This window comes from Polypterus senegalus, chromosome 15, assembly GCF_016835505.1.
Source record: "Polypterus senegalus isolate Bchr_013 chromosome 15, ASM1683550v1, whole genome shotgun sequence".
NCBI classification, from domain to species: domain Eukaryota; kingdom Metazoa; phylum Chordata; class Cladistia; order Polypteriformes; family Polypteridae; genus Polypterus; species Polypterus senegalus.
Genome location: NC_053168.1, coordinates 107,103,864 through 107,130,398, shown reverse-complemented (window position 1 = coordinate 107,130,398; position 26,535 = coordinate 107,103,864). Strand labels below are relative to the sequence as shown.

General features: G+C 39.8%; 1 protein-coding gene across 1 annotated transcript in view; it reads right to left on the bottom strand.

Moving 5' to 3' along the window:
- itga9 (integrin, alpha 9) overlaps positions 1 to 26,535 on the bottom strand; it is a 336,927-nt gene that overhangs the window by 43,322 nt on the left and 267,070 nt on the right. The window contains exons 21-22 of the mRNA XM_039736193.1: positions 26,191 to 26,280; positions 2,392 to 2,500 (exon numbers count right to left, since the gene is read on the bottom strand). Coding sequence (XP_039592127.1) covers positions 2,392 to 2,500; positions 26,191 to 26,280 — 199 coding nt within the window. The remainder of the gene's footprint in view (positions 1 to 2,391; positions 2,501 to 26,190; positions 26,281 to 26,535) is intronic.

Below are 26,535 nucleotides of genomic sequence, written 5' to 3'. Positions count from 1 at the left end.
TGCAGAGAAGATGGCATCATAGGTGACATGTCACTGAGCTCTTCAGTATGTCTAAGTCCACTGCCAGTGTTTGTCAGTGGAGATTGCATGGCTATGTGCTATATGAACCTGTTAACAATGAAACACCTGATTTAAATAATTTGGAGTGGTGTCCGCATACTTTTGGCCACATAGTGTAATGTAAGTAATAATTGCATAGTGAACTTAGCTCATAAGAGGAAGTGTGATTAAATATGAATACACTGAACTGAACTGATAGTTCAACAGTCTTTAGCAGTCTGATACCACTTCACTGTTTTTGGTATCTGATACAGCATTAACGATTTGCCCTCTTATTCCCCGTTAGAGTCAGCACTCTGGTATATCAACATCAATGATTATCTCCCTAATTCCCTATTTCTTGTTAATCCTCTGATATCCCATCAGTATTTATCTCTCTGATATCCTGGAGCATTCTGATACCCAATTACCATTTTAGCTCAATTTTCTTTTGTCTTTACTGTTCAGTTCATCTTTTAATATTTGAAAAAAGCCCAATTGCAGGAGGTTGGGGTATATGAACATTAGAATTATAAAACAAGAACATTAGAGAAATTGTGACAAGAGTAGGCCATTCAGACCCACAAATCTTACCAATTACATCCACCCAATTCCTCCAAAATAACATCAAGTCGAGTTTTGATGGTCCCTAAAGTCCTATTCTCCACACTAGATGGTAATTTATTCCAGGTGTCTATAGTTCATGTGTGAAGAAAATCTATCAAATGTTTGTGTGGAACTTACTCTTAACAAGTTTCTCACTGTCACCCCCCGTTCTTTAAAGCATTAGCCTTGATCCGCTATACTAATTCCTTTCATAATTGTAGAACTTTAATCATGGTCTCTCTTAATATCTGATTGTTCAAGCTGAAATCTTTCTTCATGGTTCATACCTCTCAGTCTCAGACTCAGGCTAGTCGTTCTTCTCGGGACTTTTTCTAGCACAGCTGTCTTTTTTGTAGTCCAGAGGCCAAAACTGCACACCATACCCAACGTGAAGCCTCACCGGTGTGTTATAGAGATGGTGTATGGGTGGGAATAGTGTTTACACTAGGAACTTGGAGGGATTGTGTGAGAGGTTTGGAGGTTTATGGGAGTTGAGGAAACAGGGTGATGGCAGCAGATGATATATATATATATATATAGATGTAGTTTATAAATACCTCTATTCTTTGTTTCTATGACCATGCTGTAATGGACTGTTTTTGAAGAATATTCCCTCCAAGGCATTTTGCCAAGGAGTAATTAAAAGATATAATGAACAGCTTTCCTCCTGCCTGATAACTGATTTGTCCTGTTAGGTGATGTTTTTTTTAATAAGATGTTAAATTTCTAACACAAGAGATGCTACAAATTAGACAGAGTGATAAAGAACTGGGAGCATGTGGTTGAATCGATAAGAGTAAACGGCTGTATGAGGACATTGGGTAAAAGCTGTGGGAGACATGTGGATGGAGGTCAAAGTTTATGGGTCCGGGCAGATCAAATGTTGAGATTAGTATAATACCTGACAAGTATTTTTTTGGTTTCACCCGAGAATGGGATACTTAATGGTGAAAATGTATCCTAAAGTGCATCACAAAGGATTTTGTGACCCGACATTTACGCGATAGACATATGCTCGCCGACAAAATAGTGCCGATTAAAACGCGCCGTCAAAATCGCCCCGACAAAATCGCGAAAGTTTCATTAAATATGAATTACTAGTTTAAAGCATATATAATAATGTTTATTTTAGAAGTCAATATTATGAGACGCGGCATGTCATCAGCACGGCACACAGATAGTCTTTAAGATCACGCCCTGCATATGTAGGAAGAATTGCAGCAAGGGCGTCCCACTCTCTTGGCCTCTCTCACAATTTTGTCGAAAACCAGTTAGTGGGTTTGTCGGTGCTCATTTGTCCGTCGCGGTTTTGTCGGGCGCATATGTCTATAGTGCTTTTGTTGGTGAACCAAGGATTTCTTTGCATGTCTCTAGCAGGCATGGTGGCACAGTGGTTAGCTCTCCTGCCTCCCAGCTGCAGATGACTGGCTGTATGGTGTTTGTATAGTCTCACTTGGTGCGCCGGTTGACCTCTTACATTCTAAAGATATGTTAGGCTAACATACAACTCTAAATCGGTTTAGGCTAACTGAATGTGAGATTGTGCTTGAATATTCCCCACTTGGGACTGGCTCCACATCTGGATTGGTCTCCATCTTACACCAAGTGTTGCCAAAGTACGTTGAATCTTGTGAACACATAAAAGCTGCAAGAGACTAAGGAAAATAATGTACATGTATCCCTAATCTGTATGAGGAGGAGGATTTAAGATGTTTGTTCATTTAATTTTATACTGAAAAAAATTACCTGAAAGGTGTAATTGAGAGGCTGAAAGAGGCACTCCATATCCTCCAGCTGAACAAACCGGGATGTGTCCACTGAGTCTCCATACTCAAAGGAGGAGGGTGAAATCATCCTGAGGACAATAAAAGATGTGAATGGTCAGTCTGATAAAACAAGTGTGACCAGAGCCAAGGGGTGGCCTGCCATTCTGTTGCTCATATTACCTTTGGGAAGCAGCTACAGCAAACACCACAAGCTGGTGCTACTTCCAGACCACCTGTTTAATTGATACACCCCTGCCACAATAGTAAAAGCCTCTGTAATAACACAAAACATCAACTTAAGGCCACAACGCTACAAACACAGAATGTAAACAATTTTAGATTACACCTTCGTCTAATGTTATTCTCAAAGAAATGTGAATTTCTGCTTCAGGTCTTAAAGAATATTGTGTGTGGGACAAGAAGTGTTGAAGGTCAAAACTGCCATCAAGACAGCACAATTTATGAGACAAAACCAAGAGGGATTTCTAAGACAGAAAGAAGATGTCACTGCCAGTCAGAATGTGCTCTACATTGTAATGTGGACATGCGATGGTGAGGCCTGTGTGAGATGTGTTTCCAAAAGGTCATTATTTCGAGACTACCAGAAACAGTAATAATGGAAGACCTCCAGAAAATTAGTATAAAACCTCAAGAATTATTGCAGCAGAAGAAGTTAAAAAGATGAGATTGGCTTAGAAGCCTGGCCTTTAAAGACCTTGGGTATTAAGGGGTATGAACATCACTTCTCACAACAGAGTTCTCTTAAGCTGCTGGCCCTATTGTTCAAAATGCTTTTCTCTAATATCCCATGCTAGAATAAATCCTGGAATGGGACTGCCAGATGCAACTTGTTGTTACAGCTGAGACGTCATGGTGTGGTGGCGAAAGGCACAGAACTTTAAACCACAAAGGTGCCAGTTGAATTTCTATCTCAGTGTCGCTCTGTGACCTTGAGCAAGTCACTTAACCTGCTTGTAATGCAACAGCAAAAAAAATCTTAAATGTTGTAGCATGTACTGATCTTGTGAGTAGCCTTAGATAAAAGTGTCAGCCAAATCTTCTTCTTCTACTTCTTTCGGCTACTCCCGTTAGGTGTTGCCACAGCGGATCATCTTCCTCCATATCTTTCTGTCCTCTGCATCTTGTTCTGTTACACACATCACCTGCATGTCCTCTCTCACCACATCCATTAACTTTCTCTTAGGCCTTCCTCTTTCTTTTCCTCTTCCCTGGCAGCTCTATCCTTGGCATCCTTCTCCCAATATACTCAGTATTTCTACTCTGCACATGTCCAAACCAACGCAATCTTGCCTCTCTGACTTTGTCTCCCAACCATCCAACTTGAGCTGACTCTCTAATGTATTCATTTCTAATCCTATAAATCCTCGTCACACCCAATGCAAATCTTAGCATCTTTAACTCTGCCACCTCCAGCTCTGTCTCCTGATTTCTGGTCAGTGCCACCGTCTCCAACCCATATAACACAGCTCATCTCACTACCGTCCTGTAGACCTTCCCTTTCACTCTTGCTGATACCCGTCTGTCACAAATTACTCATGACAGTCTTCTCCACCCCCGTGACCATGTATGGTTGGATATAGGATTATTTAGATAACATGCAGTGTTTAAGTGAATATGGTAGAATATACTATATATCGCATAACTATGGGACTCGAGCAATCCAGGAAAAGTGTAGCTACTGCAATGCATTGTTCCTGTTCCAAAGAAGGCAGGCACCCCTTCACAAATGACTACAGACCAATGGCACTTATGTCTCACATCATGAGGACCTTTGAGAGACTGATCTTATGGTAGACCACCTGGATCCACTACAGTCTGCCAATTGGACAAAGATTGGAGTGGAGGATGCAATTATCTATCTGCTCCACAGAAGATAACACAAATATTAACTGTTAGTTAGAAGAGTTGTCTGAGTCTGAGGGGAATGACAGGGAGACAGGAGACAAAAAGGGACAATGCTAGGTGTACCTGTGATGTTGACTAGTGTGGAAGTCATCACATCGAGGCACGAGCCTTCATAGGAGCAGCAGAATTTATTTTGTTTTCTGTCTGTTTCTTTGTTACTTTGAATTTATTTTCCCTTTGTGTATTTTAATAATATGTACATAATTTGTATATCTGTAGATTCCGCCAGCATTATTCTAGGTATGGAGAGAATATTTTCAGATTTACTGCATATACAAATGATACACTTAATCATATAGACTTCACGTCAAACTCAGCTTGTAGCTGAACCCAATCTGTCCACTCATCATCCTCCTTCTGCTCCATGCTGGCTGCAGTGAGCTGTTTTAAATCTTCTATTCTCCTTTTTTTTTTTACATACAACCAGAAAAAAATGTTTTGATGAGAGCAGGCCATTCATCCCAGCATGGCTCATCAATTTCTATTCAACAAGTGATTCTAGAAATAATATAGAGTAAAGACTTAAAGGTCCCCAGGCCGCCCCTTTAAAACACCCTGGTAGGCAGCTGCTTCCATATGGTAGCAATTCACTGCACAAAAAAGCTTTCTTACATTTTTATGAAATCTTCTTTTACCAGCTACTGATTGTAATGCATTGTTCTCCACAAAGCTGATTTTAATAAAACAGTAATGACCGAGGTGGACCACTTTTTTCAGAATTTGAAATGCATCTATCTGTAACAGTCATTAGTTAGAAAAACACATTGTAGGCAGAACTTAACAGTGATGATGCTATGATAACATTGTCTCCATATTCATTACATAACTCTCATAATTCAGTATCACATTGTTTAATATTTCTGACAAAACTGCCCAGAATAACTGTACTACATAAATTAGTCATACTTTCACAATCCAAATTCTTACACAAGTACTAAATAAAAGTGTCACATTAGTCAAGTATGAAATTAAAAAAACAACAAAATAGGCGATTTAAAAAAATTAAGTATGACACTCAGCTGTAAAAATATTTACTTACTTAATGAAGGAAAGAAATGAATCAATCCTTATTTTATAGAGACCCCAACATGCTTTACATAAGCAGCACTCTAAGTATATTGGAGAAGTGTTTTGTTTATTTTTTTGGCATCTGTGAAGAGCAACACTGTCACGCTGTCTACTGTATTATAGCAATTCTGTTCTAAATCCACAAGATAATTCACTAGCAAACTACATTTAGGAAGAAAGAGCAAAAACATTTTAGTCAGTTATGTGGGCTTGAGAGGTTCTGTTAATGGCCCAGAAATAAACACTGAAGTATACCCAAGACCTGTAGCCGCAGCCAGCGTGTCTAGCAGTCAGACCTTCAGCTGTTTCTGAGAGAGAAGACAGAAGGACCGGGCTAAAATTAAAGTTCTCCCCAACGCTCACAGGCACTGAGCATTTTCAAAGAGAGCTGGGTGTTCTCATAACTGCAGAGCTCAGTTTGGACAGCTATTTTAGGAGACACCTTGCCACTAAGACTTTCTACTTGTGTATTTCAAACTTGTAGTTTCTACCAGTTCTAGCACTGGCCTCCACTTTTAGCAATCTGATTAACAAATCTATAGGGCCACAGAAGATGACTGCTATCAGGAAGTACTTTATACAAATTAGTCCCTAAGTGTGACTACTTATTCTAGGGCAATGAATGTTTTTATAGTGCCTTTAATACTATTTTCCAAAATTATTGCTTTAAAAAATCACTTATATTTTGTAGTAACCTTAACGAGCAAAACCACAAATTATGTTATCCTATAGATAGATAGATAGATAGATAGATAGATAGATAGATAGATAGATAGATAGATAGATAGATAGATAGATAGATAGATAGATAGTGTGGCGGATGGGTCTCATGCCCGGCCGGGATGCCACTTCAATATATATTCAGGGGGAGCAGCCCTGAACAGTGCAATACCTCCCCCTGGACGCTGGATGGCCGCCCCTCTGGGTTGGAGCGGTTTCTCAGCCTCCCGCAGGGCTCCATGGGGGATAGAGTTCTCCACAGCCCTGTTGGATTCCGCAAGTGCCGCCAGGAGGTGCTGCAGCAGGAGCTGCTGGACCCTTCTGGGCATTAGTTTTGCCACACCCGAAAGTGCAGCCTGATGTTGGCAATCAAACACCTGGAGCACTTCCCGGTGCCCAATAAATGGGACCAGCAACCACCACTCAGTGACCAGAGTCGGGTGGAGGAGGACGAGGTTGCCTGGGAGGAGTGTTGGTGCAAAAGAAAGAGAGTTTTTGGTGTTGTACTTTGTGCTTTGGGACTGTGTTCTGGCTGGGGGACACGGAGAAGACGTGCCCTTCAACTGAAGAAAAATAAAAGTTTCTTTATTTTATACACATGTCTCGGTGTCAGTCTGTGTCAGGTCAGGTGCAATATAGCACCTTTGTTACGATAGATAGATAGATAGATAGATTGATAGATAGATAGATAGATAGATAGATAGATAGATAGATAGATAGATAGATAGATAGATAGATAGATAGATAGATAGATAGATAGATAGATAGATAGATAGATAGATAGATAGATAGATAGATAGATAGATAGACACTTTATTTGTCCACAAGGGGAGATTAATACTTTACAGAAATATTATTACAATTAACACACACAGGAACTTCTGTTTTGGCTTCTGATAAGAGATCAATCAATTATAAAACTATTTATCTATACATTTTTTTAACTTGCTTATGTAGGGCAGGGTCGCAGGACAGTTGGAGTCTATCTCAGCAATCATTGGCTATAAGGCAGGAACAACACCTGGACAGGGTGTAGAAATCTTAAATAGTACTGCACTTCTATACTGAGCATTAGAGCAAGCTAGTTCAGGAAATTTTAAAGCATCTATAATAAAATCAATCCTGCATCATCCAATTTATGGCCACCATAATTCCATAATTCACTTTTATTTTTTATGTTGTGACTTTTATCATTAGCTGTATTAGGACATTCACTATTTTTGTAGCACAAGGTGAGTTGGTGATGCTAAATTAGCCTCTGTGTGTGTGTGCGTATCTGTTCACCCTGTCCAGAGCTCTTCTCTGACTTGCGCCTGACACTTCCTGAGATTGACTCCTGCTCTCCCACAACCCTTCTTCCTGTTCCACTCCAACTCCTGGTCGTCACTGGAAACAAGAATTACACCCATCTGTGTTACTGTATATGTTTGACGATAGATGAATGAAGAATCATATGATTCATTTCACTGTATTCCCCCAGTATTTAATGTTAATCTGGCCTTTTGTAAGGACAACCCCACAATAGTCTTTAAACCCCTTTCTTTTTTGTTCTTTTTCATTACTGATTTTATTTAAAGAAAATAACATTCCATACGATCAAGTCTAACATAACAAACCAGAATTCAACCCCCAACCAAAATAAACCACTTTTTATGAGCACCCAAGGTTGTCCAACCTCAGCTCCTTTCTGAGTAGAAGATGTGTGAGGAGAGACAGCAGTTAACCATTCTAATGTAGAGGCCTGTTCAAGAGAACTGTCGCTAATGGATTATGGTTTTGATGCTGGTCTTCTTTGCCTCAGTGAGGGTGCTGCAGTTGGTGCAATGATCCCCCCAACAGATATGAAGAATGTTCCAGAGGCAGTACTGATGACATTTCTCAGGAGTTTGTAGGTAAAAATGGTATCTAACGAAGAAATGATGAAAATGTATATATACAGACCATTAGCTTAGTCTCCTTTTGGGGTTCACTGTTTTTGAGGACATGCTGGCATAATTTGCGTAACACAAGCTTCCTTCATGATGGTTGCCTTCAAGGTGAAGCTGGCTGCTGAGGTCTGGAAGATGGATAGATGGATCGATTGATTCCTTTCATTGTGTTTCATTCATTTCATGCCAGTCTGTTCTAAAATGGCCACAAATTACTCTTCTTCTAATGGCTACTTCCAGCATGATAATGCACCAGGTCACAAAGCGAAAGTCATCTCAAACTGGTTGAGTACAGTGTGACATTTCCAGTCACCAAATCTGAATCAAACAGAACACCTTTAGTAGAACGGGAGATTTGCAGCATGAATGTGCACCTGACAAATCCATGGAAATTTCTGATGCAGTCACGTTGACATGGACCAGAATCTCAAAGGAATGTTTCTAACATCTTGTGGAGTCTGTGGCACCAAGAACTGAGACTGTTTTGAGAGCAAAAGGAGACCCCCACACACACCCCCAGTATTAGTTCAGGGTACCTAGTGAGTGGATATGGGGCCAGTTTAGGGTTGACATTCAATCTTTGTGATGAAGGAGAAAAGACATAGAGAAGAATACTCAGAATGTGTGCTGTGTGGCAGCAGTAGTACTTACTATGTCACCAAGCCGACATTCTTCACCAAATAATTCAAAAATTTATATTGTGACAATAATGGTCAGCCAAATGAGCAAGGTCACAGGGTGCTTTACAAAGCAAATAATAATATATTTTATCACACAGGGCCGACCATAATCCAGTCAATCTGTGTCCTATTTCTGCCTGCTTGCCTTTGTTATTCATACAAACCTTTGTATAAATTCCAACATAATATTCCCACTATGCCATAAAAAAGAGCTACTTGAGTTCATTTCAGTAAACTGGTGAACAGAAATAAAATGCTTCAATAACACAGCATTTTTTTTTTCTTTTTTTCATTTTAGGGTAGGAAACCCACCACCAGATGGGTCTGGCATCAATTTGCTGTGGCGGTCATTGCAAATAGCTTGCTGTTTTAGATGGGAGTTACTGATTGCCAAGGGTGAAATGGTTAGGAGACAATACTTCCTTTCAGGGAAATATCTGTGCCTTACCCCAGCAGCACTGCTTTACACAAACACAGCATCGGGTTAATCCCCCAAAGTTCACATGTGATTTACACCACTTGTGTGGATGTGTGGAATGTATTCCAAAAGGCCTGAAAAATTAGTTTTTTCAGAAAATAGAAGCCCACCCAAAAACATTAAAAAAAAGAAATCTCAATATAGGTTTCCTGCTTGCAGAAAAGAGGAAAAACTTTCCCCCTGAGTAATTTGGCCCATTGTCTGTTATTACGTTTCGGGCCTGTTACACCAACTGCAGTCAGACTTTAATTGATATAGCACCTATCAAAAGCACTCTTAACTGTTATAATGAAAGAAGAAGAAGAAAATCAGCCTTATTCGCTATAGTGCCCTTTACAGTGAACACAAATTAATAAAAAGATCATACAATCAAAATATATTATACTAGGGAAAATCCAGTTTAGTAAAATGGACACTATTGTACAATGCTAGAACAGGAATAGAATCAAAGTAAAAACTAGGAAAAGGGAATCTGTATGTTAATGTCATATTAGGATTGCAGAATATACCATTTCTATTAAAGACTCGTCTTGTTGAAGGCAGTCATATAATATGTACATCTGGAGACAACCTTGAGTGAATTGTGCCTAAAATTGGGTGGGGACACTTAGGCGGCTCATGGACTGTCACATTTCTTAACCAATCCAATTCCTCATGAAGGTAAGGGGCGGTGATTTTGAACTGCAAAGAGCAATAGGCCTCTTTTTAACTTTGACCGGCAGAGAGTAAGTTTCTGATTACGATGAATCGTCTACAGTCAAACTCTCCTAAAAAAAACTCGTCTAGACATAAATTTGTGTCACGTATGAGAGAACACATTGCACATTTAAAAAAAAAACATTCTGTAGAATCAGATTATAAATTGGCATTTGAAAACATCAATGGAAGAGTGGTAAAAGTGAATTATATGTTTTCACAGGTGCTGTGTGTGCTCTGTAGCAGTATGACAATAGTGTAGGAGTTGATGTAAACTTACAGCTATTTTCATGAAAATATGAACAGCAAAATATGCTTTTGAGGTAAACTGTGTGTCACACTCTGTGAAAAAGACTGATGTTAAGAGAGCTGATAACGAAGAGCTACAGTAGATGCATATTTGAGTACTTAAAACACCCAAATCGACAAATCTACCTAACGACATCAGCAAAGCACGGACAAGACTTCAGAACACCTGTCTTCTGACTGCACATTTAAATGAGTAACTAAAGTAAGTTAACATTACTGGCTATCTGAAAATGCAAACTTGCAATCCCAGAATATAGCTGTGGCATTCTAACACATTGTATCTAAATTTTATTTGTTGTTGTTATGTCATACTGTATGGTGATGCAATGGTTAAAAATGACAGAAAGATATCATAGCAGACAGAAATACTTCTCAAACGTGGAGCCAAGGAGCTGCAGTGCTCTGTGTGTGGTGGCATCTGCCTTCTCTGTCACAGCACTCATTACGATGGTACAAATTTGTAAGCTTTAGTTACCTTTTACTACTGAGCACCCTGAATTAATAATAGCAATTTTAGTTTTTTATTTTTCACTCTGTGTCAAGTCTTTTATTTCGTAGCTGTTCTCTCTATCTGACACCCCTGATGCTGTTTAAAACACACGGACTGGAGAAATGGAGTACGGGCGTTTCAGGTAGAAGCCCTGTGGCTGTAGCCTTTGCAGCACAGGATTTCGACGCTATTCACTACACAATTTTTAACGGGTTATCCCCAGACGTGTTTTCTTGTTTGAGAATCACGTCTGGCCTTGCGAGACTAATTAACGTCAGAATTGTTTGATAGGGCAGAAATAGTCCCCATGTAATTAGAAGTGTGAAAAAATTCTTCACAGTATATGTCATTCTTAATGTTATTAATTAGTCTGTTTTATGGACTGAGGTTGAATAAAACTAAATCTGTAATCTTTAGTATCTACAGATTTCTTTGTATACAATATTTTTGGTAAAATGTTTTCTTTCTCCATTAACTGGACGTAATGCACTGGCACAATGGTAAATCACACCATTAATTTATAAACAATATGGGCCAAAACCTGGTGAAGAAGACACGATCCTGACACCCATAGATGCAAATGCTAAGGAGCTATTGATTGATCTTGTTTCCTACAAGATTCTTTGAATATATATGGAGTCCGGTCATTAACTGTTACCTGAAATTGTCTGTTCTTTCTGCTTCTTCTCACTCAGCATTCTAGCTTGTCTTCCTTTTTCCCACTTCATCATATTCTAATCACTCCTCATTCAAAGAAGAATTCAGTTTAGGTTTTATTCATTCCCAAAGGGATTAATTTAAGGTAGCTACTTTTTAAAAGATAGATAGATAGATAGATAGATAGATAGATAGATAGATAGATAGATAGATAGATAGATAGATAGATAGATAGATAGATAGATAGATTTAAAAGATACTATATAATAGATAGATAGATAGATAGATAGATAGATAGATAGATAGATAGATAGATAGATAGATAGATAGATAGATAGATAGATAGATAGATAGATAGATACTGTATTAATCCCAAGGGGAAATTCACATTGTTGTGGATGCCAGATGATCACTGCAGTATTACGCCTGGGCACTGACGGACACCGGAAGGCTTGCTATGTAACGCCCAAAAGACGGACACCGGACAGTTTATTATTTTACATCTGGGTACGGATGGACGGCAGATGTTTTCTCATTTTATATATAGAGAGAAAAGAAGAGAAGATTGCAGAGTGGTTACAAACAGATCTAATAAAACAACATAATTTCCATCATTATGTTTAGTTTATTGTGTAAATTGGTTTATATACCTTTAGCACCAGTGAGTAAAATCTCTGTGGGGACCTCACCCATTCCGCCTATAAAAACAGATAGCCTGCAATATCACTAAACATTACTCGATTTAGTGCTGCAAAGTCAATCAGTCCTATTAAGAACAGTGAGCCACCCAAACTGCCAATTATAGAGCAAGGAATCCATTCTGACGCTCGTCACTGGCACTACAGGCAGGCAGACAGGTAGATAGTGTAATGGTACGGCTCTCTATTTAAATTTTATTATACTTTGGACATAATAATACCAGCTGAACTTGATTCTTGACTAAAACAGGCCCTCAGGAGAAACATTTCTTATTGTTATTATTAATGACAAGACATGGCACGGTCAAGTCATCAACAAAATCAAGTGGGACTACATTTTTAGCAGTATGTCATAATGAAGCAATAAATGATTCAGACAGGTACTAAAATGAGGAATTTCTTTTGCAACATGTTTTATATTGCAAAAATCATAGAATGTGACAATATATCAAATAATATTGGCACACTCAGCCTCCTAGGATTTGATTTGGTTACCAATATTCTCTATAACGAGAAGCTCATCGAATCCTTCTTATAATATGCTGGATGGATACACAGATACACAGACACTTGTCCAGTTTTGTTGGAATTTATGAGCAAGTCAGAAGTTCGAATTAAGGTGGGCAGTTCCACCAAATGGCATATATCAACTTGGCACATACACATGCACACACACAGACAGTTGTCCTTTTATTAAGGTGGATATTCAAAGATGTTTTTTAAACTCCCTGGTGTTAGACCCAAGCGTTACCCAGGGTTTGAAAACAGTGCTGAAAGCACTAATCCCAAATGTCACTTGGGCAACGATATAGACGCATCTCACGTTAAGACCTAAGGATTACTTAGGATGTGAAAGTGCCAGCAGCGTTAGTGCCGAGTGTTACTTGGGCAATGCTATAGTTTCATATATATATTTATTTATATTGTTTCAGTTTAGCATCTGTGGCAGAGCGACGGGCACTAAGCAAACTCCTGTCAATCATGAATAATCCACTGCATCCACTTAACAGTGTCATCTCCAGGCAGAGGAGTAGCTTCAGTGACAGACTTTTGTCACTGTCCTGCTCCACTGACAGACTGAGGAGATCGTTCCTCCCCACACTATGCGACTCTTCAATTCCACCCGGGGGAGTAAATGCGAACATTAATTTTATTTTAATTCTTTTCATTATTATTACTATTTAATTTAATATTGTTTCTTTGTATCAGTATACTGCTGCTGGATTATGTGAATTTCCCCTTAGGATTAATAAAGTATCTATCTATCTATCTATCTATCTATCTATCTATCTATCTATCTATCTATCTATCTATCTATCTATCTATCTATCTATCTATCTATCTATCTATCTATCTATAGACATGTCTTACATAAGTGTCAGGCCTGAGCATTACCCAGGTAGCAGTGCAGATGCATCTTCTTCTAACCTCATAATTGCGTCTCTTAAGAAACATTTTTCAGCAGGCCAGGCGTTGCACGCTCTTGACAATGATATGAGCAGTGATGTTGAGAAGCCTCTCATCAGCAGTGATGATGAAGTCAATCTGTCATCAGGCAGCCAAATTGAAATGGACAGTGAAACCAAAAGTAATTCTAATGATGAAAGTGACACTCGCGTTTGGGTTTCTGTTGACCCTGCTTCAAATAAACCAACACCACTTTGTTTTGATTTTGTGAAGCAGCCCGGAATAAAAATGAACTTTGACAGCCAAGATCCACTTATTTACCTGAAGTTATTTCTTGATGATGACGTAATCAAAAGAATTGTTGTTGAGATGAACCGTTATGCTGGACTGTGTCGGTCAATAACTGTACACCTAAGCAGTTTTCCCATTCAAAGATTTCTGACTTTGTACTTTGAATGTTTTGCATGTTTTACAGTAGAAAGAAGAGATTTAATAAAAACATAATTTTTCAAGCCAGAAAATGCAACGCTTTTCACGTTTTTTTGAGAAAAAATGTAAATCTTAGGATATTAATGTATGATGCTGGCATGGCCTAGAATTCTGTCCAGGTTTAACATCTGCTAAATGTTTGCTAGTTGCTTGGACAGGCTTTGACTCGTCAGCATCCTAAACTTGAAAAACCAAGGTTGGCCAACAGATGCTTGTGTGTCTTTTGGAGTATTCAACAACCTACCATTTTACTGAGTCAGAAGAAAAAAATATGACAACTACTGGAAGCAATCTCACTTACTTAAAATGGTTTGCTTTATTTCTTTTCTATTTTTGATTATCAACCATATCATTCTGAGTCTTCTCCTCAATCGACACAAGCCTGTAATGAAAGCCGTGGCTCACATTACTGCTAATCTCCTATTAAGACTTAGTCTATTTGCCAGCCCGTATTTCAGTTGTCTGGTGGAATGAAGCTCAAGTTATTAAGCTTTACAAAAATGTCTGAGTATTATCCCCATAGTCGGAGAATTTCTTCCAGCTTCTTTTCCTGTCCAAAATCTTTATGGCACTGTAAAAACTGCATAGCAATGGTAGAGTTGTACTTTAAAGTAAGTTACTATTTACTTGAACGTGAACAGAGGCCTAACTGTGATAAAACCAGAAGCAGTAAATCACCCTTCGTCAAACAAGATGACATAGTCGAATGACAGAAACACAGGTAACTTAAGTTCTCATCAGCACATTCTGTTCCTATTTCAGCTAAGGCCAAAAACACATAAGTCTGGTGGGAGTAAAATGCAGGCAAATGAAAAAAACTTCCTTTCTATTTTTAGAGCACCAAACAAAAATGAAACAAACCTCAAGGCACAAGACTGCACATTAACTCATTATTTTGTTTTGGATGCTTAATAACTTCTTGGCTAATTGGATATTTTCTGCATGTTTCACAGTAAACGTCAGAGATTTGGTGATCCCATTTTTAACAGACAAAAAAGGAGTTAAGCAGCACAGAATTTATGAAAAAAATTGCTGCACACAGAAACGGAGGTTGAGGTGGTATTAAGAACAGATTGCAGATTCCACAATAAGGCAATGTACAGTATACTGAGGCTAGAGTGCAAAATAGGTGCTTCAGTAACATGTCTGTGAAGATTCTCAGTCATCCAGGTGAAATTATCTGGTAGTTGAGTCGTGGCAACTGGACTTCTTTCTTGTTAGGTAGATACGTTTCACTGCTCATCCAAGCAGCTTCGCCAGTCTGAGGAATGTTGTTAGAGACCACAATTTTATCCTCCAGGTTAGTTTCACTTCACACCTGCCCTGATTAGGCTCGTTGAGTAAAACAAAGGAAGCGAGAGGGATAGGTAGATATAACCATCACATTTTTGACAGCCCCTCCTACCCCCATAGAGTGGGTCGTTAAGAGTGGTCCACTTGGTGGAGGTGTGAATTGGGCCTGACTTTCCTAGGGATGGATGAAAGGGCAGCATGATAAATTGAAGACGGTCTGTGAAATTAACCTGGAGGATAAAATTGTGGTCTCTAACAACATTCCTCAGACTGATGAAGCTGCTTGGATGAGCAGTGAAATGTATCTACCTAACAAGAAAGAAGTCCAGTTGCCATGACTCAACTACCAGGTGTTTCAGTAACATTTTTGTCATTTGTACCAAGAGATAAGCATTGACATCATTGACTAGATGCTCAGACAACACAATGCGACACATGATCGCCACACATGCATGCCTGTGGAACAATGACATCCATCAGAAGATTCTGGTTTGCTGAAACAAAAAACATAACTTCCTACATTACCGTCACATCTTCCATAGTCAACACTTTCCATCATCTCTAGAGATGTACTACATACAGTATCTCAGTGTAATGCCTCAGACAATAAACAAATGACTTGGATGAATGGGTCTCCAGTAGCCATAACAATATCTGCTACTGCATCTTCACTTGTGACAAGCTCAAGCAGCTTGGACTGCCATAAACTGTTAGCTTTAAAGGTCCAGTTCTACTAGCGTTGTGCAAAGAGACAGCATAAACACAGTGCAATCTGGGAAACATTCTCAAAATGCAAGCTTCAAAAAGATCAGAAACCAGGTTAAGGCTATGATAACTGGTTACCTCTTCTGCTAGTTAGAGGCACCCCAAGTGTTCAGTGATGTGTCAAGGAGATCCTGTCATCGTTTATAGAATCTTTCATGCCAAAAGTCTGCTACCTCACATGAATGCCAAAAATGTCCTCAGCATTCTTCTGTAATACAGCATGTGTGGGACATTCTAAAATGCTACCTACAGCCTACACTACACCCTCTTTAGATGCTTGGATGGATGTGCCACTAGGCTTGAGTCAATACCTGAATGCTGAACCTGTCATTCCCACCAGAGGACAAAACAGTCTCAGCTAGACGCTCAGCTTGTCTTACTGACTTACTTGTCTTAACTGTCTTAACTTGGGTGGAGGAATACCATTTTCAGCACAACATGGCAAAGATGGAGCCACATCTCTATAGAGTCTTGTTCATTATCACTAGCACCTACCAAGTCAGTACACAAATGATGATCAAAGGCTACTTATCATTCATTGACCTCGTTGCAGTCATCTTTCATTCAAGCAGAATCACTCAATATCTGCAAAATCAAGGTGTAATTGAATGTGTCTACAGTACAACTTCTGGTCCAGGCATTAGACTTGTCCTATATGGACTACTGAAACTCTTTACTTTCAGGGGTACATGCATATGCCACCAAGCCACTGCAGATGATTCAAAATACGGTGGCACATCTTGATTTCAACTAGCCAAGATGGCTACATGTCACTGTTCTTTTCAGTTCACTTCCCTGGATCCTTGTAGCAGCTGTCACAGGAGGCTGGGGGTGGTACCCAGCAGGGATGCCCAGGAGGACCGGAGGAGGGCTTACGCCTCCCCCAGACCACGTGGGGGCGACCGCCCTGGTGGCTTTGGGGTCCATGGGAACTGAGCTTGGAAGCTCAACCAGGGGCCCGTGGTCACAGCCAGGGGGCGCCCCAATGCCTGAGGAGCCCTGGCCCTCAGCACTTCCATCACACCCGGAAGTGTTGGGGGGAAGAAGACCAGGGACACCCGGAGTATTTCCGGGTGTGCAGCCGGTACTTTCGCCGCACTGGGGAGTGCTGGCGGAAGATTATCGGGAGGCGGCTGGAGCACATCCGGGTGGGGATAAAAGGGGCCACCTCCCTCCATTCGATGGCTGGAGTCGGGTGGAAGAGGACAGAGCTCGGGAGGAGAGGAGTGGAGGCGGTCAGGGACAAAGAGAGGCATAGTGAAGAGGCTTGGACTTTGGGGGAGTTTTGGGGTTGTGTGCTGCAATTATTGTGATATACTGTAAATAAATGCGTGTGGGTGCTTAAAAACGATGTCCGCCTGTCTGTGTCCGGGCCGTCTTCCGAACAGCACACCATAAGTTCAAACTTTGGCTGGTTGTCTGCAGTGTAGTCAGTGGGTCAGAACTCAAAGGTCCAAAGCACCTTTCTCATCCACTCAGGTCTGCTAATGAACAACAGTTGATGATACCACATCTACATGGCATCAAGTCTCAATCCAGACTCTTTCCATGTGTAGTTTCTAGCTCATGGAATGAACTGCCTACCTCCATTCAGACTATTGACTCGCTCAATGTGTTTAAGCAGTGTTTGAAGACTTCATTGTTCTGTGAATATTTGTCTAATTGATAATGGCTTGGGATATTTGAATATAAGTAGGATTGTTGCTTCTGGCTGTAGCCATTATTGGTTACATGATTTACAAAAGGAATAAGATTGATGTGCCTTTAGGAAGGTGCATTCAATGTGTTTCTAAATCTTCATGTGAAGGCTGAATTGCAGAAAAAAAATGGAGGAAAAATGGAGGCTCCTCACTGGTCTCTTACTGATCCAGAAAAAAGGATCACTAAAGCCACTAGTATGAGACGCCTTCCCCTTAATGTGCTGGAGACTACCATCATGACATCATGGGTTTACAAGATGATTTTAAGAATGGAAGTGCCTCTCTGTGCGTGTAGCTGGTGGATTGGGGTAAAGTATGTAAAAATGATCAGCTGGTCCATACTTAGCACGACATAATAACTAATAAAAACAGCTAAAACATAAATGTCTTGGAAGCTTTGTCATATTGTTGAAAGTTATCTGACTGCAGGGCATGGCTACTCTAAGAATTTTCCATTCATTTCTTGCCAAATTGGGCTTCACTACCAGTTCTTGGCTTAGGAATGCTGTGACTCTTTTTCTGGGGACACTTTCAGAGCATGGAGAATCCTGATTGATTTCTGAGACCACCAAGAACAACGCCCTCTGGTCATTCATAGTTAGCTTAATTCATAACTGCTGAACTCTATCAAAAAGACCAGGGTCAACAAACTTTTACATGGCCGTCTGCCTTTTACCACAAAGTACAGTTCCAGCATCCCCCCTCTTAAAGTTACAAGTTTTATTTACTGGCATGAAAAAATAGTCATCCATGGCACTGCACTTATCCTCATGCTTTGGAATAGTTCTTTCCTGGGACACTGCTTATATACTGGGGTCAGACTCCTATGTACTGGTTTCTTGTTGGCTTTCTTTCTTACCAGTGAGGGACTCTCTTGTCAAGCCTGTCTCCTGCTTTGTACCTATTAAATATTTGCCAGCCTTGTGGCCTATCATGAGCCTCTTACATTGAAAGTACCTGTCGTGGTCTGGGTCACTCCACAGCCAGCTGCTGAACCCAGACTTGACCTACTGGTAGTATCTACACTAGATTCTCAGTGCCACAGGACTTAATCCAACTGTCTGCAGAATAAATAAAAGTTTTGAATGCTCAATCTCATCATATATATATACATACATATATATATATATACTGCGGTGGGTTGGCACCCTGCCCAGGATTGGTTCCTGCCTTGTGCCCTGTGTTGGCTGGGATTGGCTCCAGCAGACCCCCGTGACCCTGTATTCGGATTCAGCGGGTTGGAAAATGGATGGATGGATATATATATATATATATATATATATATATATATATATATATATATATATATATATATATATATATATATATATATATATATATATATATATATATATATATATATATATATATATATGTGATATATAGTCACACACGTGCAAGTACGAGAAAGCTGTATAGACCAAGTGAGGGTAATTCCATGCCAGGCCAGGGGGTAACAGGGTGCACTAACCCTTCTTCTGTTATCTCTACAGATCAAACATGGGATAACCTGTCTGACTCATCCCTAAAGACGTCATGGCACCTAGAAGAACGTCACTTCCGGGTTGTGATATCAGAAGGAGGTCACTTCCGGATCCCACACATCACTTCCGGTCTTGGCATTTAAAGCCGTCGTCTTAACAACTATTCATCAGTTTTTGTTTGGACTCCATCAAAGACACTACTGTCTTACTCTCAAAACCCATTACAGCCAGAGATAATATACAGGTGGCTGCCCCAAACCTTTTTAAGTGTGTCAAGTCTAATCATTTCACAATATATATATATATATATATATATATATATATATATATATATATATATATATATAAACTGCTCAAAAAATTAAAGGAACACTTTGAAAACACATCAGATCTCAATGGGAAAAAGAAATCCTCCTGGATATTTATACTGATATAGACTGGGTAATGTGTTAGGAACGAAAGGATGCCACATCATTTGATGGAAATGAAAATGATCAACCTACAGAGCCCTGAATTCAAAGACGCCCCAAAAATCAGAGTGAAAAATTATGTGGCAGGCTAGTCCATTTTGCCAAAATTTAATTGCAGCAACTCAAAATTGTGCAGCACTTTGTATGGCCCCTGTGTTCTTGTATACATGCCTGACAACATCAGTGCATGCTTCTAATGAGATGACAGATGGTGTTGTGGGGATCTCCTCCCAGATCTGGACCAGGGCATCACTGAGCTCCTGGACAGTCTGAGGTGCAACCTGGTGGCATTGGATGGACCAAAACATAATGTCCCAGAGGTGTTCTATTGGATTTAGGTCAGGAAAGTGTGGTGGCCAGTCAATGGTATCAATTCCTTCATCCTCCAGGAACTGCCTGCATACTCTCACCACATGAGGCCAGGAATTGTCGTGCACCAGGAGCCACTGTACCAGCATAGGGTCTGACAATGGGTCCAAGGATTTCATCCTGATACCTAATGGCAGCCAAGGTGCCTTTGTCAAGCCTGTAGCGGTCTGTGTGACCCTCCATGGATATGCCTCCCCAGACAATCATTAACCCACCACCAAACTGCTCATGCTGAATGATGTTACAGGCAGCATAATGTTCTCCATGGCTTCTCCAGACCCTTTCACTTCTGTCACGTGCTCAGGGTGAACCTGCTCTCATCTGTAAAAAGCAAAGGGCACCACTGGTGCATCTGCCAATTCTCCTATTCTATGGCGAATGCCAATTGAGCTGCATGCTGCTGGGCAGTGAGCTCAGGGCCCATTAGAGGACATGGGGCCCTTGGGTCACCCTCATGAAGTCTTTCTGATTGTTTGGTCAGAGACATTCACACCAGTGGCCTACTGGAGGTCATTTTGTAGGGCTCTGGCAGTGCTCATCCTGTTCCTCCTTGCCCAAAGGAGCAGATACTGGTCCTGCTGATGGGTTATGGACCTTCTATGGCCCTCTCCAGCTCTCCTAAAGTAACTGCTTGTCTCCTAGAATCTCCTCCATGCCCTTGAGACTGTGCAGGGAGACACAGCAAACCTTCTGGCAATGACACGTATTGATGTGCCATCTTGGAGAAGTTGGACTACCTGTGCAACCTCTGTAGGGTCCAGGTATTGCCTCATGCTACCAGTAGTGACACTGACTGTAGCCAAATGCAAAACTAGTGAAGAAACAGTCAGAAAAGATGAGGAGGGAAAAATGTCAGTGGCCTCCACCTGTTAAACCATTCCTGTTTTGGGGGCCATCTCATTGTTGCCCCTCTAGTGCATCTGTTATATATATATATATATATATATATATATATATATATATATATATATATATATATATATATATATATATATATATATATATATATATATATATATATATATATATACGATTATGGTAAAGAAACAACTTTGACTTGAAAAATCCAGAGCTTATACTTTAACCATAAGGCAGCATGTAATCCTTTTACAACTTATGTTCTCTTCACGTGCTAGATGAGCTGCTGTTTTTCTTTATTTCTGACTCTTAAGTCTCACATTAAGTCATTTTTGAGCAGATGGATGGAGGTATACTTTAAGGATTAGCCTATTCCACAATCAGATCAAACAGTTTTCTTTTTGCCATAATCTATACAATTCAAACACAGCACCTTGGTAGTCAGTTACTAGGAACTGGAGGGTCATCTGTAGATGCAGCAAGGGGTGCCGCAAATTCTGTGGGAAGTCAGCAAAAATGGGGAAAAATCCATTGATGTAGACATGACATGTCCTCAATAGACAAATGGAAGGAGGCAAAGAGAACACCATGTCTTTAAGCAAGTGGGAAGAATTAGGGGGTGTCAGTAGGAGGTATAGGAAGTTGGCATGTCATACTCCATACTTCATTGAAAAAGAATAATTCCACAAAAAAGCAAATGGCAAACTTGAAGAGTTGACATTGAAGAGTCAGTTTTTCATAATTAAAAAAACATTATAGAATTAGAATAAATGTGTAAGTACCAAGGGCCATATGTGCAACTTTGTGCATGGATGAAAACAAAATACATTGGACAATCTTGGGTTGAATAAACCATCTCTTTAAGAAAGTGCTGGCCCTCTGCCCAATGCATCAACCAAATAGCAATTTACAACGTCAGCTTGATGTAAAATGAAAAAATAAGTACGCTTCTCATTCAGTGGCTACATATTGAAGCTGCCTGGGATTTTAATTATTTTCCAATTGCTGAGAATGAATTTTGGCTTGGAAAGTACAACTCTGGTTGGTCAACACACTGTTTATATTTGAAAGAGCTAAGTGAGCCTGAGAAACACTCAGAAGTGGGGTTTCATGAAAGCTCTATAAAAAATAAACAAATATATAAAAAACATCCAGTGCAACTATATAAAACGTAATGTCAGGGAGACAGTTGCTACAAAAAATCAGAGAAAAACAAATTCCTATGTTTTACTTAATGCTAACCCTTTCATTTCATACTGAAAATTAAACAAACTCTTTTTTTTTATTTAGATGTTTTACTTCCTGGCTTACTGCAGAGTTTACCGAAGTCCACATTCCCAGAGGGTGACTGCCACCCAGCTAGCATTTAGCATGTGCATCTGATTATCTGGAGGGGCTGCCTTTCCGAAAGGCCATTTGGAGCATTCAGTCCTCTCACACCGGCGACTACTGGCTAACTGAGCGATTTATCGATTGTTTGATTGGATGGGCAAAAATGTGTTCCATTTATTTATGACTGACTGACTCTTGCTGTGATAGGATATTTAAGTAGGTGACTGATTGTCGGGATGTTTGTACTGACTGGTTGCTCTGTTAACAACTGACTGAAGGCTGACTGGTTTACTGGTTTGCTTCAATTATTCATTGGTTGATTAGATGATAAAGACTTGATTTGTGGGCACCCTAATCTAACACGCACAATATTCTGAAGAATTTTAACCCTTCAAATAGATAGTGATCAGGAAGAAAACCGAACCTAGTTGTCTGGAACTGTGAAGTACTGTCCATTGTGTAACATCATTAATGTTATTATAATCATTAACATCACCCATTGTTATTATAATGTGTTCATTCATCCATCCCACTATATCCTAGCTGCTGGATCTAATCCCAGCTAACACAGGGTGCAAGGCAGAAAACAAACCCCAGGCAGGGCGCCAGCCCACCACAAGGCACACACTAGGGCCAATTTAGGATCGTCAATCCACCTAACCTGCATGTCTTTAGACTGTGGGAGGAAACCGGAGGAAACCCACGCAGACACAGGGAGAACCCGGGAAGCAAACCGGGGTCTCCTAACTGCGAGGCAGCAGCGCTATCCACTGCGCCACTGTGTCACCCATAATGTGTTATTGATGAAATGTGTAATAGTATTTAAGTGACAGGTAACGTGTGGCTTGGCTCCAGGGATTCAGTTCACTGAATAACCACCATTGATAATAAAAGCTGCACAATTATGATAATAAATATTAGGTGTGCTACTGTGGTGTCATTAGCAACAACTTCAATATTATTACTACCATCATAATAGCATTCTTATCAAATTACTAGCTGAAGTACTTAAAGTCGCCAGTGTATACAGTATTTGTATGATGGTCTAAGGTAAGGAGGCAAATGTTATCCTTCTATATAAAAGCAGTCAGGATTGTCCTTCCATCCCGTGAGTGCTACGCAGGTGCAGCGTTTCACACACGGCCCGTCCATTTTGCAATGCACGATGGGATTTGTAGTTTCGTTTTTCCAGGTAAAAGATGATTTTCTACTCCAGACTGTGCGATATCTTCTTCTTCTTTCTTACTATATAAAAGCGGTCGGGATTGTCCTTCCGTCCCGTGAGTGGAAAGCGTACCGATATTCCACTTATCACAGACTTACTACTTGCAGCTTGCGGTACGAAGCCACATGATGTGAGCAGAGTTCTGGTGCTCCCATCGTTCCCTTGCTTTTGTGCACGATGCACTGGAAAAATAGACAAAATTATGTCTCTGGAAATAATTAATGTTGATGGAGTACAAATGCCTCACAGCGTAGTAAATATCAGGGGGGTTCAAAAGGGCGATCTCAATATAAAAAAATTTTTTAAATTTCATCACAAAAATAACAGAAACTACGAGTATTAAAGTAATACCGCTCAAATGCAATATAACCAAATTAATGAGTTTGTATAAAATACCAAATTGATCTACATACAGTATTGAATTGCCTTAAGAAGCGGTCAACTTAAAAGTCGGTCGCCTTAAAAAGCGGGTCAGCCTAGTATAATATAAAATATTATATAATATAATTAATCAGGTTTACTGTAATTTTGTCTTAGGTTGTACAGCTGGGCTCTGTGTATGCAGGAGCTGATAACCATATATTATATAATATAATTAATAATAACTTTCTTTAAATGTTGACCTCTTTGTTCATTTCTGGCTGATTTACAAGTGTCCCATCTGTCATCCATGCTAGCTCTCTGATAACTATGAAGTTCTCTGCTTTCATGAGTTGAGAATTTGCTCTTTTTGTTTGTGGTCGAATTCCACAATTGTAGTAACTCTCTTCTGGTTTGGAACAATGAATGCTATTTCTTTGTATTTACTTAGTATCACAAAGAGATGTTTAATCACACATGAATAAGGTTAATGGCTTGTTGAATAACTGAATTACTGCTACCGCATGTACGTTGGGCAAAACTACCGGTTATTGTGATAGTCACTCTATTGAACCCTTGTTCATAAGGAAATAAAGTCTGTATGTCAGACTGGATTAAATGTAACATACACGCAAAACTCAATGATTATTGTGGTGTTGTCAATCCTTTACGACTCCTCAATTAAATATTTTAAGCTCCATGAAGTCTATGTTTTAATTTGCATGAACTTTTGTCACAGTACTGGTGTCTTCTCCCAGAGATTTGTGCATGACCCCATAAAAGTGCATGTGAAAGTCAATGTTTGTGTGGGTGAACCCTAAAACTCACTGGTACTCCATCCAGGGCTGGTCTCTGCCTTGTGCCACAATTCTAGCCATCCGCACCAGTGAATTGCATTACTCAGATATGAAAATATTAGTTTATGGTATCATTTTATTTTCCAGAGTTCCATCATTCCAATACGAGTTTGCAAAGAGTCATTAGTTGGAGGACCAGGCCCCTCCTGATAGGAGATCAAACTCAAGAACACATTCACATTCACTCTTAATCGGTCAAATTAGAGTCATCCATCGGCCCAGTTGCTACTGACTGGGATCCATGCCTTTGCCGCTGGAAGTCGCATGGATAGATTTAAGGTCATTAACATTTTGGATAGAACAGGCCCAAATTGTTGTATTCACAAATGGAACATGATGATAGATGTTAGTTGCATCCAAAGTTCCTACTGGTTGAAGTCACCAACATTAGTAACCGCTCTGCCACCAAATTCTACACTTCTGGAACTGCAAACACAATGGTTTCTAGTTATGCATCTTATTTTTGCAATCAAGTGGACAAATGTTACTAAAGGTAAGTTCAAATGGAAAACGATTAGCTGCTTCCTGTATCCATAATCCTGAATTTGTTTAGTATCTGTGTAGAGTATGCACATTCTTGCCATGTCTCTATGAGTTATCCTATGGGTACTCCATTTTTGTCTCCCCCATCCATTAAAGCATACTGGTTATTATAATTGGTTACTTCAAACTAACCTGACTGTAAGGATGTGCATGCATTAGCTGTGGAAGGACTAGCATCCTATCCAACATTGTTTCCTGCCCTGATGATAGGGATCTGGCCTACAAGACTCTGAACTGGATTAAGTGTGTTTGAGAAGTATGCTTTATGTTAAATGAGAAAACCTGAATGTCCCGTATGGCTGATAGGAAGAGGCTACAGGGCATTCTAGCTTGTCCCCTGCCTGGACAGTGTACATGCCTCTCTAGACTTTCCATTGATCAGGCAGCAGATGGCTACGTCTCTCCTTCAGTCAGCCAGCCTTTCATGAAAACTTGTTGACACTCACAACAGCAAAGCCTTTGGTTTCTTTTGTTTTGTGTTTTCCTAAATAATCCAGACTGAAGACTGATTATTTACTTACTTACTGAGTCTCCAAATGATTAGTTTAACTACTGGTTGCTCTGTTGATAACCTGGTTTACCTACTGATTGCTTATTTACCTATTAATTGATTATTTTATTGATTAGTTGTAAGGTGACTTTGAGTGATTAGCGGACTGACTATTGCATTGCTTGATTAGCTAATTTATCACTGGCTTATTTATTGATTTTCTTTTTGACTGACCATGTCACTCTATGATTTCCATGGACACTTGGACTCAGACAAGTTACCGGAAAGATCTCAGACACACAGGCATTTGACACTTTGTTTAAACATATTTTGATAGAACATTCCACATTCATGAATATCACAACAGTAGCTCTAAAAAGGGGTCATGGGGGAAAATTCTATGAAACAGTAGTATACTGTAAGATAAATGCATATAACACTATGAGACTACAAGAAGTCATGCATCAAAAGACAGCATCCTACATACCCCGTGATGGTGGTGTCCACTTCATGGATCAACGGCATGTGCAGATGGAGGTTGTTATCTGGTAGAGTGTCATCATGCTCGGGGTTTGCACTGAAAGACACATTTATACACAGCTTAAGTTATAAGCAGAAATCTATTCAAATTACACAGCTTCTCAAAAAAAGAAAAAGGGAACTTCATGGTTTGTCTAAATCAGGGGTCTGTAAAGCCAGTCAGTCAACCTTTTTGCTTAGTCCTTGCCAATAAGAGATCTTAATTTTATGGCTTCCTGGTGCTTTCATTCTGCCATGTCATGTAATTCTTATATTGTAGATTTTATGCTTTTCCAAGGATATCATCCAAATG